This window comes from Lepisma saccharinum, chromosome 7 (genome assembly GCF_977018435.1).
Source record: "Lepisma saccharinum chromosome 7, izLepSacc3.1, whole genome shotgun sequence".
Classification (NCBI taxonomy): domain Eukaryota; kingdom Metazoa; phylum Arthropoda; class Insecta; order Zygentoma; family Lepismatidae; genus Lepisma; species Lepisma saccharinum.
This window is the reverse complement of record NC_139235.1, coordinates 84,573,845-84,589,830: the sequence shown is the minus strand read 5'-3', so window position 1 is coordinate 84,589,830 and position 15,986 is coordinate 84,573,845. Positions and strand designations below refer to the sequence as shown.

Genomic DNA, 15,986 nt, shown 5'->3' with positions numbered 1-15,986 from the left:
TAAACACACATTTCTCTTGTTTTAAAATGCAATGATTTTTATAGGCAACAATAGCAAACATTTTGTGTAGAAAAATATACAAAATATGGATAGTGTCATTATCATGTAACTGTAAATAAACATGGCAGCTGATATTTTTGCAACTACCATTAAATAAATCTCCAAAATTCAGCTACAAACACTATAAAAAATATTTAAGTTAATATTTTGTTACGATTATAGGGTAAATCCAGTGTGTTTTATTTTCACTGGAAGAAAAGTTGCTGAAATTATTATAGTTTTATTAATACACTCAACAAACATTTCAGAAAAAGAAAAATGTATATTTACATATATTTTTTTTTATTTGCTTTAATCAAACTGTTCAAATATTTTACAGGGCCATTTACTAGAAAAAGCCTTTATCTATATGTGTGGTGCCAAAAACCATGCAAGCAATTTTAAGTGTGTTTTATTAAAAAAATCTGATTGAAATAAAAGATCAACATAAATGATTTTTTAAAATAAAAATCATTATTTTTATCCTCCGTGTTGAGAACGAAACTGAAATACTATTCGGATGTGTTAATATAATAACTTTGAACACTAATAACATTACAATTATATATCTGTACAAAGGATGTTTGAAATTAAAAGTCCATGCTTGTTTTACGTGAGGCCCTTGTGTTAATGGCTGAAACCCTGTAGTGTGGCACCACTAAGTGGTGTGCTCGAAACTGGAGATGTGATTGGTGATTTGTTACTGAAATGCTGAGTGCATTAAACTGGCTCACCATTATTGATTTATGAATGCGATTATCCAACATCCTCCTTACTCTCTGGACTTGGCCTCTTATCAATTATTGGACCACTTAAGGAGGCTCATTGAGTGAAACACTTCACATCTGATGATGAAATACAGCCGGAAAATTATGATTACTTATTAAACATGCCTTGTACAATAACAGTGATAAAAGATTTTTTTAAAAAAATTCATGAATTAATATAAAGGCAACCCTGCCTTCTCAGAGTTCATTTTAAATCCAATTTATGTACAGATAGGCTAATTGTGACTGGACCTATAAGTGGGGTCTAAACCATTGTGCAATATACTTCCAGCAAAACTTGAACCTGGGACCCTTGATTACATGCTGACAGCATTACCACTGTGCCATCAAGGAGGACAATGCAAACTTGTGGGTGTTCAAATTAACAAAATACTGGGCATATGCATCGGTATTGGTCCGCCCTTAAACTATTTTCAGATTTGTTTTGCAAGTAAGAGGTGGCCCTTTCACAATGTACGAAAAAGTCACACTCGCCTCATAGTGCACCCCATAACTGCAATGTTCCAGACCAATGATGCTCAGCATCTGGACCTATGACATGTGCTGAGCACCCCTTTACAGCATCAGATTTTAATCTAGGTTAGGATATTTGAGTTTTTAGCGACAAATGTTGGTTCTTGGCTACGATAAGGGGCTTGGCCCCATATAATTTGACAGGAGTAAATGTAAATATCCTAGAGATCGGACATATTAATTGGTACTCTTATCGGTATTGGCTTATATAGGCATCTTTGTGTATAGATTTATCAGTAAAATTACAGATTATTTTATGGATCTGATATATTATCTATATATATCTTATTTCTTAATGCAAGATTCTGCCATCGGTGCCAAATTGATAGGTTCGGAGTGAAGGACTTGGTAATGTAGATTAATATAAGTTGCACAAGATAAAAACCAGACAGTGAACAATTAACATATTTAATAGAAAATGGACGTTATGTCCGAAACATTCAAGTACATTGAATCATGATACAGCAAGAATGCATACAGAATACATCTGCTTATGATTTTTCTTCTTCTGGCCGTGAAGACCATGCCTTGTAGCCATACACTTAACACCTGGACCGTATCAAATGGCTAATCTCCATGCCTTACTTTTTAAAGAAGTAAATGTCTAAATATGCTACTTCTTTTGCACTGAAGTCATTTACCAAGGAGCTCAATAAACCAACCATTCAGGTTTTTCAAGGACCATTTCAAATCGGTAGAATATTGGTTATTAGTATCAGTACTTTATTGGTATTGACCAACATTTCATATTAGCCCACCCGTAAGTGCTGATGCACAAATGTTATTTCTATCATTCATTTTGCAAGTAAAGTGTATATTTCATCTTGAAATTTTTATAAATATAAATATAATCCATAACTTTGTCAACAACATAATTAGATGCTGGCAGAGTGGTTAAAACAGTATGCTACGCTAAGCACTCCTCATCTTCGCAATTAGCCAAAAGTGGCAGAAAAGCAAAGTAAAATAAATCAAACCAAACATAATTAAATCTTACTCAGAATTGAAAGTATTCATTGAAGATATTTTATTTACCAAAGTACACTGAAGGCATAGTAGCATGCAACTTTTTGAATAGACTACTTTACCTCTTCCATGGGTTCAAGGTGTTGGCTGTACTGATATGCGTTGTTTGGCCTTCAGTAAATCCCCTGGTGTTCTAGGATGTGGTGTTGCTGTACAGAGCTCCGTACTGTGGATTTTGTGGAGGAATATCCCACACCTACCTCACTGTTGCCAAGTACTTCTCAAGGGTGAAGAACCTTATCTTCGCCCACATAGATGGCGAGAACAATGACCTTTCATGGGAGTATATGATGGAGAAGTATCCTACTGTTGTCTTTTTCCCTGCATACAGGTAAGGGTGCATCCTTTTTTTCACTGCAGGCTGTGGTGCATTACTAACTAAAAGTTCTTACATTTGTGAAGATTTTTTTTAATGTGGGAATTAAGCACATTGAATTGTATGTTCGTAGCATGTAACAAGCAATAATTCCATGTCGTTACAAAACTATAGTGTATTTACAGCTCAACCAACATGATGGGAGGGTCCTTCTGGTGCTGTTGTGGAATTTTCAACCTTAAGCAAGCAAATGGAATGTAGGCAATGTGATCACCTGTTTACCATGTAATCCTGCCCTTGTGTTGCCACAATTCACAGACTTCGTCAACACATCAGTGCCAGGTGTTTGTGTGAGGCAGAGTAAAAAAAGTAACCTTAATATAGCAATAAAAAATCAGAATAATGTAGTTGATGTACATCACATATAAATAACATATATACACTCTCGCACACACACATACTATTGGGTTGTACATAACCACATGCTCTGATGGAAAATGTGATGTCGGGGACCACATCAAGATGGCCGCCCCTTTGGAGACGCACGCATCACAGAGAAGCAGCAGGCTGTTATTCTGTTTTTGGGAAATGAGGGTGCAAAAGCAACAGACATTCATTGGAGGATGAAGATGCAGTATGGGGATTCCTGTGTGTCGCTTCAGCAGGTTTATGAGTGGCACAGAAAGTTTAAAAGTGGAGTGTCAACTCTGACTAACAGAGCTTGCTCTGGTAGGCCTCGCCCTTCAATTATGCTCTTGTAGGACTGTACAAGTCCAACCCTAGGACATTACATGAACAGAGGATGCAATGTTAAGAGTGAGTTGTATTGTGATCTGCTTGAGAATAGGGATGGCCAGATCCGGATCCTGGCAGATCCAAAATCCGGATCTGGTTGGTTGCGGATCCTAAAATTTTTCAGATCCGGATACGCGGATCTGGAATTTTCAGATCCGCATCCAGTACTTTCGGATCCGGATCCGGTACTTTTGGATCCAGATTCGGTACTTTGGGATCCAGATCCGGTACTTTCGGATCCACATCCGGTACTTTCGGATCCAGATCCGGTAATTTTGGATCCGGATCCGTTTTGCCATCCCACATGCGCTTCTTTGGAAAGTAAGAATGTGTTTATAACATATTGTTACCTGCTAATATATATATATAATAATATACATACATACACATATATACGAGGTGTGGCTAGAAAAAAATCGGACTGTTGCTACAAAATCTTTTATTGGTTATTTTGTACAATATGAACATTATCCCCTTCAAAGTACTCCCCTGCACTATCGATACACCGCTCCATACGAATCTTCCATTGCTGGAGACAGTGCTGGAAATCATTTTCGGAAACCATGTTCATGACCTCCGTCGCTTTTGTTTTCACACATTCTACGGTCTTAAATCTGGTTTCTTTCAGTGCTGATTTGACCTTTGGGAATAAAAAAAAGTCACACTCAGCGAGATCCGGTGAATAGGGTGGATGTTCTAACACTGGGATCCCATACTTGGCCAATAAAGCCTTGACTGACAGTGTCGTCCGGGCAGAAACATTGTCCTGATGAAGAATCCATGACTTGCTTTTCCACAAATCAGGTCGTCGTCTTCTTACTCGCCCACGAAGGGTCGTCAGCATCGTAATGAAATATTGTTGGTTGATAGTTTGACCTTCGGGTACACAATTTGAATCAATTTACCGACATTTGCAATGTTTGATTCCGTTTTTGACGTGCAAGACCGTCCAGGACGCTTGTCGTTTGCAATCGCTTCTCGTCCGTCTCTAAACCTTTGAAACCACTCAAATACTTGAGTGCGTGATAAACACACATCTCCGTACACTTCCTTCAACAAACCATAAGTTTCTGTGGCGGATTTTCCGAGTTTGATAAGAAACTTCAGATTGATACACTGTTCCACTTTCACATCTAAATTTCTTTTCCGACGGAGCACAGATGTACGGTTCACTTCGTCCACAAACTACAGAAGAACTGAGCGCCGCGCACCCTGGGCAATCACACAACCGGTAGGCAAGATATCACGTGATACACCCATGCACCGCTTATCCTTGACGCGCTAGCCGTTTGTCGACAGCAACATTAATCCGTTTTTTTTCTAGCCACACCTCGTATATAGTGTGTGGGCACGCGTGCGCGATTTGTAATTAATTAATACACATACAAGGGAGGTCTAAGTCTCCCCCTCCGATTTCCATGAAACTTGGCAGGTGTATAGAGGGGCCCAAAGGAAGAAATACGTGTTTTTGTGTTTCAGCTAAAAAACTGTTTTAGGGGGCAACTCCCCCCTCAAATGTCAAGATGAGGAGAAATTGAAGTGGGGATCTGAAGCCGAAACTACGTAAATATGGCATAGGAAGAAACAGGGTGCATAGGTCTTCTCTATACACCTGCCAAATTTCATGGAAATCGGAGGGGGACACAGGGGTCAGATGATCCCCACGTCAATTTGTCCTCATCTTGACATTTGAGTGGATTTTGCCCCCTAAAACCGTTTTTAAGCTGAAACAAAAAAACACGTATTTCTTCCTTTGGGCCCCACTATACACCTGCCAAGTTTCATGGAAATCGGAGGGGGACACGGAGGTCAAATGCCTACTTAAATTTGTCCTCATATTGACATTTGAGGGGGGTTGCCCCCTAAAACAGTTTTTTAGCCGAAACAAAAAACACGTATGTTTTCCTTTGGGCCCGTTTATACACACACCTGCCAAGTATCATGGAAATCAGAGTGGGACACAGGGGTCAGATCCTCACTTCAATTTGTCCTCATCTTGACATTTGAGGGGGTTTTACCCCCTAAAACCGTTTTTGAGCTGAAACAAAAAATACATATTTCTTCCATTGGGCCCCACTATACACCTGCCAAGTTTCATGGAAATCGGAGGGGGACACTTAGATAACCTCCCTTGTAAGTCTTACACTTTGTAATTATATAACACTGCATATATTATAATGTTTTATTTTAATTTGTAAAACTGTAACTGTAGAAAAGTTGTATAATTTTGGTATAACAGTTCTATCTTGTTATATGTGTTAAAGGTTGCATCCTGGAATGGAATGTCTCACATTTATGTGTGTTTCCATTTCCAATACATTCGAATGAATACACATTCGTTTCAATGGCATTTACAAAATCACCTCTGACATTTTATGTTAAACAAGTAAGATTATTTTTGTACACATGTGTGTTAGCCGATGCGTAGCAAAGTATTTTAGGAACAACAGTTTTAAAAATTCTTGTAGGACTAACTAATGAAAAAATTCTTTGTAATCGAAGATCATAATACCTTTTAAGGTGTGGTAATATTATAATGGGATTGAGATACGAAACTCTCGGATCCGGATTTTCGGATCCGGATCCAGATCCGGAACTTTCGGATCCGGATCCGTTTGGCCATCCCTACTTGAGAACTGCTTGAAACCTGCAATCAGGTAAAAACATCGTGGTTTGCTCATTTCTGGTGTGCTCTTGCACCAAGATTACGCGAGGCCACATACCGCTCATGCAACAGCATAAAAATTACAGAACTTTATTTAGAGCATCTCCCACATCCTGCATAGCACTGGGTGATTATCATGTGTTTGACCCCCTTAAAGAGGCTCTAAGTGGCAAAAAGTTCCGTTGAAGTGAAACAGGTGATGCATGAGTGATTACACAGTCAGTCGGATTTTTATTTCCCTCTTGGAATATGGGCATTAGTGAAACTCGGAGACACCTGCATTGAATGTGGTAGAGATTATGTTGAAAAATGATTGTTTTCAATCCTATTGAACATTTTCTGCTAATTAAAAAAATATTGAGGTTACTTTTTGGCTCTCCTATGTAACATCAAGGTGAAAGCCATTAACAACAAGAGCAAATATATAACATTACCTTGTTGATATTTTTTACATGAAGCAAGGGAGGGAAATTGTACATATGGTAACATTTGAGTACAAGCAAAAGGAGAAAACAAATGACTGTCCACTTTAGTTTGCTGAGGTTTTTTCATGTTGGTTGAGCTGTATTAGGACTTAGTTCATATTGCTTTGGACCGGTACCTGTACAGATGCAGGTTTGCTGTGTGTCTGGTAAACAGGGAATTTTGCAGATCGTATGGAATTTACATGCATTTTGAAACTGCAAGAGAAAAAGTTGCAAAATAAACAAGCCGTTCACTTCCACTTCTGGATTCGGTTCTTGCGATTTCAATCCCAAAAAAGATTCAGTTTAGAAACTTGTTTCTTTCGTTCTTATGACTCTGTCTTGTGCAAAATTATGGTTCCTTCGAATTTCTGTAATAAATTTTCACTTGTATAATACTAGATATTAGAAAGAATATCAAAGTAAAACTTGCAGTGCAGATATCTGATTGATAACTAAAGTACATTGACAATATGATCATAATTATTGGAAAGGTTGGTGAAGATGAGGTCATCGTCTATTATTTTATAGATTTTAGTCTTGTTGGCATTTCCTATAGAATTTCTATATGGAACAAAAGTTTCTCAAGATGCTGTGTACTTATAAATGTAAGCAAAAAAGCAGCATTTTCTAGCACACTATAAATCTGCCAGAGAATGAAAAATTGTGTATGGTTTATGAACTTTTTCTGTTGTTTTTAAATTGTGGAGATCTGTTAATGGTGAAATAATGTACCTCTGTTACCTTAGCTTGAAGGCTAGATGCATGTGATTGTACAGTGGAACCATAAGCAAAAAAAAGCCTGCGCAGACCTGCGACTCCTGTGCACCGTACTCCCGCATGGAGGGGAGGGGCAGAGTGGAGCATGCTTCCTTATGGCCCGAGCTGAACAGAAGGGAAAGGTGCACGGAGACTTTTCACCAAAGGTTCTTTTGTTTATGGTCGCTCTATAGCACCCAGTGGGCCTCACCGATGGTGCAGTGGTAGAGTCGTCGCCTTGTAATCAAGGGGTCCCGGGTTCGATACCCGGTGGAGGCACATAGTGGTTCGGATCCCACTTTAAACTGTAGGTCCAGTCCCGATTAGCCTTTCTGTGCATAAAGTGGACTTAAAACACAAATTCAATAAACAATATAGCACCCAATAGATTTGATGCCGATTGTAATTTTACGTTTTACTCTTCTGATTTTCACGTGTTCTTGTGTGTGTAGAATGAAATTTGCTAAGTAAAAGTTGTGAAAGTGAATATTCATAATAATTAACATATTATATAATTAATTCAAAAACACAAGGTTCAAAGGCAAAAATGATGATAAACATGCTTGGAAAAATTTAATTTTTGGACTGGAAAACCTGGAAATGTCAGGAAATTTCATAATCAAAAAATCGTAGTAAACCTGAGAGGGCTTTTTTGAAAAACATAATATTAATATATGTACAAGGGTTGATCAAATGAAAAGGTACAAAACGACACTGTCGGTGTAAATGAATACTTTATTCAAAGTATCCTCCATATGCCTGAGCACATTGATCCCATTGATGAACGAGCCGAATGATTCCTTTTTCCCAGAATTCCTTTGGTCGTGATGCGACCCAGTCCTTCACAGCATCCTTGAGTTCATCGTCCGAGGTGAAGCGCTTTCCTTTGAGATGCTTTTTCAGGGGACCAAACACATGGAAGTCACAGGGGGATAAGTCCGGACTGTAGGGCGGATGGTCTAGCTGCTCCCACTTGAACCTGGCCAGTTCCGCGTGTGTGACCCTGGAGACGTGTGGACGTACGTTATCATGGAGCAGAACCACACTCTCCGTGAGCAGCCCTGGTCGTTCGTCTTCCCCGTAAACGTTCACCATCCAGCGATGAATATCGGCCGGTTTAACACCTTCCGTTGTCAGAAAACGGATAATGCCTCACTGCTCCTCAACAGTCGAATTTGCCACCTTCCGTTGTCAGAAAACGGATAACGCCTCGCTGCTCCTCAACAGTCGAATTTGCCAATGTTAACGCCATCCTGTCCAAACACGCACTGCCGCGTCACTTGGACGGCTCTCTGTATCGGAGCCTCTGCTCTCTCTACTGCGCATGCGCGTTACCCTGTATGCTCCGATGCTGCGTGGACGACTCCAATCGCACCCCTACATATCACGCTACGTTCTCCCATCGCGGCATCGGTATTATATAAACGATTCCGTTGTTATGACGTTTCGTACCTTTTCATTTGATCAACCCTTGTATATGTTGAACACAACTTTTCATTGTTACAATCAATCATTGATACCAGAATTGGTGGGAATCTATAAGAGTATCGTAATCTGTATGGGTATCAGATCAGCCCTAAGGTTGATGGAATATATTTGCATTGCATTAATAAGCGTTTCTTTTTCCAAAACTTAACTCATTTCTGAACTTCCTTTTCACAGGAAATCTGAGTCCCGCGTCTTCCCACAGAACCTTCCTATAACTGTCACGAACTTATTGAACTTTGTCCTGGCAAATATTCAGCTAGAGACCAGGCTACAAGCAGCCTTGACATTGTGCGACAAAGAATGCATAAAGCAGGTTCGCCACGATTGTTTAGAGAACATTTATGAAGCTTTGCAGCAGCATCAAGTGACTTCTCACAGACTCCGAAGCGTTCGCATGTCGTTAAACAGGACCATATCTGAATTAGCGACGTCGTCAGATAATGTCGTGTTGCAAGACAAGCTAAAGATCCTATGGAATCATCATGGTTTATTGATGAAGGAACTGAATCACTTGATGAGGCGTTTGCAGAATCTTAAAGAAATCCATCTTGCCTTTTCAACAACCAACATAATTGACTTGAACAGTGAACAGTTTAGAAATATTTTTGAGAGCTTTCGAAAATACACAAGACATTCTGCGTTAGCAAAATCGGATACGGTAAACGACCTGCCGAGAGGATTCTCCGATTCTGAACAATCGTCGTCGTCGTACTGGGTGAATATTAAGGATGAGTTGTGACAAAGGTTTGTTGCCTTTCTGAATCTGTGATTACCTCCCGTACCACTTTGTTGGTACTGCTTTCTTATTTTCTTATTGCCCGTGTACCTGTCAATATTTCTACGATGTTTATAGGTCATGTTGGTGCAGCGTTCACCTTATTCAATTCTAAACGGATCATACTTCAGGCTTTTATGTATGGTTAACTATGTATATATGGGGTTAAGTGAATATGGTGGGTATACTCGTAACTGATTTGCAAAAAGTGGATATTAGTCATCACAAAACCTGCACAAGAAAGCAAGCATTAATCATTTCTTTGCCTTATGGGATTATAAGTAGCATAATACATATAATTAATACAATCATAGTGAGCATGTGTGGATATTGATATACCAAAATATTATGGTCATAATACTCCTTGTGTAGTGTAAATGAGACATTTTTGCCAACCAAAACGTCTTGTAAATCTTAATAAATCTTGTAAATGCTAGTTGATTTACAGGAAGGGGGACATAATTTTATAACCAGAGTTTATTTTACAACAAAAGTGAATATTATAATTTGAGTTCTTATTTGAAGGCAGAAATGTGTAACATTCCATTCAGTCTGCCAATATCTATAAGAATGTTGTGTCCTATGTCCTTTGAAAAAGTATTCTTAAGACATGCTAATTGGAAGTGTAATTTTTATTGGTTACAAATGCAGTTAATATATCTTTTGTATTTGATTTTATTGTATGCATGGGGTAGAATATGCAGAGGTAACAATTTTTATCTATTTAGATTAATACAAAATAATTGTCACTTTGTTTATATGTGTGTGGTGAAAAAGTGGCTAATATTGTGTACGAGGGTTGTTTGAAAAGTATCCTTCTTATGAGCATGTGTAAATTTGTGGTACAGTCGATGTCAAAAAACACATAAAATAATAGTGTGTAGTGAAGAAAAGTAATGATCTTCTTGGTGAGAAAGTGATTGATTGGGAAATACATTGTGGGACGGAGCAAGAACAAATTATATGTCAGCCATATCTGATAAATAATTTTTTTCCTCATTAGCAAATGTGTTGTGCATCTTGCCTCTGTTTTGATGAAAATCATCAACATTATCTTACCCCAGTGTACACTGAAACTACTAATAGGGCAAACATTGATCATGCTAGTCATCATTTATATCTGTAGACTTCGCCATTTGTGGCTTGTAACATAACTTGATTCATTCCAACAAGAATTTGCGTTCACATAATCATAGATAACAGGGAAAAAAGTATTTAAATACAGGATGTCCAAAAGGGAAGTATACAACTTCAGAGTGTAATAAAAATCGAATGACAATATATAGGAAATAGTTTGTTGTGAGAAAATAGTTGGTAATTGTGGAAGTTTCTTTGTGGACTGGCAGCTTTGCGCTAGTTCAATACACTGGTGAGTGGCAGGATTAGTTGTATTGTTAACATATATGGTGTCTCCACAGTAGAAAGCAGCATGTGTCTTGTAGTTTTTCAGACAGTTCTTCTAATCTTCTCTTCCAACTGCATGCACCACAAGCCTTCCCAATGGTGCAGTGGTAACATCGTCGCCTTGTAATAAAAGGCTTCCAGGGTCGATACGGATGGAGGCATATGGTGGTTCGAATCCCACTTTAAACTGTAGGTCCAGTCCTGATTGGCATATCTGTGCATAAACTTAGCTTAAACAAACCGTTGGCTGCTTGGCAGATCATTATGCATATTTCTGCGTCTTTCATTAAAGAGTCACACACATCTCCGTACCTTCGAATTACTCAAAGCATGTTCTCCGTAAACCTCACGAAGCTGACAGTAAATATTAGCTAGATTCATGTTCCTCAAATTCAAGAAACTGATTACAGACAACATTTTTCATGTGCAGGCTTCTCGTGACCATTATAAATACAGCATGAAGCATAACGCTGTTCAAATGTTGGCAAATTGCATCCGTAACTTGGCACCATCTTAATTTGATCTGTAACTTTCCAGGATTTAGTTCCGTGTACCATTACTGATTTGAATTCTCAAGTTTCTCAGTTTCATTTCTGTAGTTATGATCTAACTTTTCCGTATTGAGTAAAGCTGCACAAAGATCCATTTACATAATCAGCTGCCCCTCCTTTTATTGTAAGTACACTTCCTAGATAGGTAAAATTTCCTGTATCTTAGAGGGGTTCACTTTTCAGTTCTTGGATCCTTCCATTTCATCTCATTGCTCTTCTTAACAATTAACATGGGTCTTGCAAATTTCTCTTCCATCTTGTACAAGCATAGGTTGAGTTTCTTATTAAGCTGAAAATTGTATATATTTGCCAGTAAGCCAGTCAGGCAATTAAAGTTGACAAGATTGTCCAATCAGTAAAGGAATTTTCTTTCCTGCATAATAATCTTGAGTATCTCATATTGTCATATTTTTAACATAATTTGTAGACCATGCCCATGCTAAAAATTGTATGGTATAAAATTATATTTTAATCATTGTAAACAAGAAACAAGCTCTTTTTAAATCATCAAATTATGATAAACATCTTATAATGCATAATTGTTGGCATGATACTCCCACAATAACAAACCCAAAGATCACAAAAATGTTTCTGCACGTCAAAATGTGATGCAAACTATAGTCAGTGTAAACATTATATATCTCCATATATTTTATACTTTCAGAAAAATTGACACCTCTGCAATTTTACCTTATATTTGAAAAACTGCAAGTGAACAAAAATATATTTTCTTGTGTGGACATGGATTTGTATGAGAGTACATTGCATTAGTTAATATTAACAAAGTTTTTTTAGTATTATGCCCCTTTTTCCTCTAGTTTAATTATGCTGAAAGTGCCTTTTTGTAAATAGAAGAATTATGTATGCAGGATTTTATAGGGGTATTCTGTTGTTTAAAGCATTAATGCTGAGGTAAATCGTGCTGATTCAGTCTTGCATTGTGGGTAATTTAAGCGTGATCACTACTCGTACAGTTTCAAAATAAGGTGATATCTTTATTTTGCATTTCCAGCATCATATTTATTTTTCTAGTTTTTTAGCCACATAACAGCAAACACTACATAGTTTCTTAGCCACATTGTAACTCCTTCCCTTCACACACAAATACAGTCTCAGAGAACTATAACTACTGCATTTTCACATATACTCTAGCCAATACTTGCAGCTATGTACAGTCACGGACATTTCTGGGTTGTAGTGACAGCATTGAAAGTCAACGGAGTTGTTACAATCGAGAAGTGTCCGTGACTACAATTTTAATTTTTTGGTGCCTCAAATAATAATTTTTGAGGGGACAAAAAATAATAATTCTGATTCATCATTAAAATTAATTTGACAGTATTTTACAGATTATCCTGGTCTTCAAAGTTACAGAAGTCATGTTTTGAGGAATGAAAGAGGTGGTAGAAATTAATAAACTAAAAGGAAATATTTAACAGTAAAGCTAAACACCGTATTTGCAGTGACTTAAATGTTTTATTTACTCCAATGTTTCAACACATTTTACAGTTTTGAAAGTGCTATTTAGTTCGATAATTTGTTCATAAATAACCATTTATTGGCAATCTCCAGACATGATATATTTAAGGGTGTGCAGAACAGAATATTTTTGGTCGGGATGGATAATGTTCAAAATTTCTCGACACTGGAAATCTCAAATTCTAAACATCATTTTCCCTTAAGTTATTGTTTTTAGCATTTCTGAAATTAAAACTAGCAACTTCCAAGAAGTGTCTGACACTTATGATGAAGAAAACATTGAGAATTAACCACTTTTAAAAAATGACCAATTAGGATTTCTCGACAGTTCGGAATCCCGAAAAGTTGGGAAATCATTTCCTGATGTCAAGATTGGGATGGATTTTTTTTTTTCCTCGTCCTGGTACCGACTTTTCAGTTTCCTCCACACCCCTAGTTATATTTACACATGCAAAATTCAAATTCTACTAAAATTGCTACTTTTCGGAGCATTGAAAAATTTCATGAACAGCTTGAGTTACACATCATTTCAATGGTCAGAGATATATATTTAGGGGGTCACCTTCCAATTAATTCCTACTGGACATTTTCGAAAGTGAAAAGTAATTATTTCTGAAATGAAATTTTGACATGTTTATCCTTAATTACTACATGCATTTGTTTCATTGATACTCTGATAAAAAGTGATGAATTATCATGTAAGAAGTATAACTGGTTGATCCAATACAGATCTATCAGTTTCACCTGATCATCTGTATTTGTATCAATTCAGAATTATTCAGAGGTACAGATTGATATCTTTTAGAACTCTAATACTTTACACAAAATACAAGTGTGATGAATTTTGTTGTTAAAAGTATTCAGTAAGAGTTATGACTTGCAGCATATGATGTGTGATTACTTTCCACGTAGTTTTATTATTAGAATATGGTTTAATATAATCTGTTACACAGGACAAAAACACAAACTGGATTAAACAACTTTGCATTTCTCTTCATAATTTTTAAACATTTACATAAAACTTATACATGAATCTGGAATATTTCACAGATAAACAGTACCAGGTTGACTTGATGGAGTTGCAGACATTTTGCCATTCATAATTATTTAAAAATTATTTTAAATTAGCTACAATGTAGATATCAGCTGAGCTCTTAGAAGATTAATATGGGAGGAAGTTTGTGAAACGTTACCCGTTACCTGTTTATAAATGTAGTGAATTTGTCGTATGAGAACCACTGGAACGTAACTCCAAAAATGCAGTTTCCGGTTTTGTTTAAATAAACTCCTCTGAAGAACTCTTCAGATCTCCACGTCTAATCAGTCTCCCCAATAGTGTCGTGGTAATGTCGTCACGTTGTAATCAAGGGGCCCTGGGTTCGATACCCGGTGGAGGTACATAGTGGTTGGAACCCCACATTAAACTGTAGTTCAGTCCCAATTAGCCTTTTTGTGCATAAAAGTGGACTTAAAACTCAAACTCCACTTCCAATCCTTAGAAGTAAGGTGGAGTCACGTCTCTTCAATTTACCGACACTCTTTAAGTCAGACATATTCTTAAGAATACATTATTTCTTCTCTTCTGTAAATTTGATAAATTGGCATTACATCCCTCTGGTTCCGTCATCTTCATTCATCTATGAATTTTGGGTTTAATTAATTTTTATTATACAATGGACTATTTTTTAATCGAACTTGGAATTTATTCCCATTGAAATTAATTTTAGTGATGCATGTTTTTGTTAATTTGAATTTTTTTTCATATACCCTTGGAGTAGAAGTTACATTGAAGTAAATATTTTACATGACCATAAATTGGGAAGGGAAAAATCGCTGATTATCATGCCACTGCTGCAATAATAGTTATTGGCATTGAATTTTGTATTTACTGGGCCTCCATATCCTGTATACATCTGCATTAGTAAGTTGAAATTTCCATGACACTTTCTGTGGTCTGAACTTGTTGTTCACAAATCATGTACATATGTAAATAGCGAAAAAGGATGTGTATATATATTTTTGAATGTTAGAGAGTAAAAATAATCTCAAGTCCTTGCTAAAATCGTGGAAGATTTTTAGAATTATTTTCACTAAGGACACTGATAAAGTTTGCCAAACACTACTCTGTTATCAAAATAGCAGCTTCTGTTGTGATGTTGGTATTTTAGTGCAAACAATAAAATATATAACCTGTTCAAAGACTTCACTTATTTTGTTTTGTTAATGCTAGTCATGTTTTCATAAGAATGTGATGATTATTTAATTTGTATGGTATGGTTTTGGTTGTTATACATGATTGGTTACTGTTGAAGACTGAATGAGAGATTTATTCATTGTGGTAAAGAATATTATTTCTGTGAATTTTGTTTTGCCTTTTATTGAAAAGACCTGTACACTTGCTAAGCGTATATTTATGTTGCTTTTAAGCATATGTATAAATGTTGACACAATTATGTTGTTTTTGTCTTGTGATGGAAATTTCTGATTTATTTTGAAAAGTGGGTTTTCTCTTTTAATTTTAAGAAATATCGGAGAATTATTGCAAATGTTTTATTTCCTGCAACTTTCACTGTAATGGTCTTTCATATTTCAATAAACTTCTTTTTCTTTTTTTTTTTGGAAAGAATGCACAGAACTCTTCTTTGTTCCTGTTATTATTTATTAACAAAGTAACGAACATTTCAAACAGTAGAACAAAATAGTAATAACAAGAAAGCTATGCATGCATCAAGAATGGCAGTTTTGGCGTTACTTGCCAATGTACTTAATGTACATATGTCACAGGATCTTGCAGAAGGAAAAAAAATGACTACTGCCTGGTCACAGTTGCCAGCTCATAGTAAATCTTTACAAAGTTACTAAAACAAATATCTTCTACAGTTCCTGATCCAGCAACATTGACATGAGCCAGAACTACTTTAAAA

General features: G+C 36.7%; 1 protein-coding gene across 1 annotated transcript in view; it reads left to right on the top strand.

The window, feature by feature from the left end:
• Positions 1 to 15,261, top strand: part of LOC145989980 (thioredoxin domain-containing protein 11) — a 60,238-nt gene extending 44,977 nt beyond the window's left edge. The window contains exons 9-10 of the mRNA XM_083125538.1: positions 2,504 to 2,697; positions 9,028 to 15,261. Coding sequence (XP_082981664.1) covers positions 2,504 to 2,697; positions 9,028 to 9,592 — 759 coding nt within the window. The 3' untranslated portion in view covers positions 9,593 to 15,261. The remainder of the gene's footprint in view (positions 1 to 2,503; positions 2,698 to 9,027) is intronic.
• Positions 15,262 to 15,986: the final 725 nt, after the last annotated feature.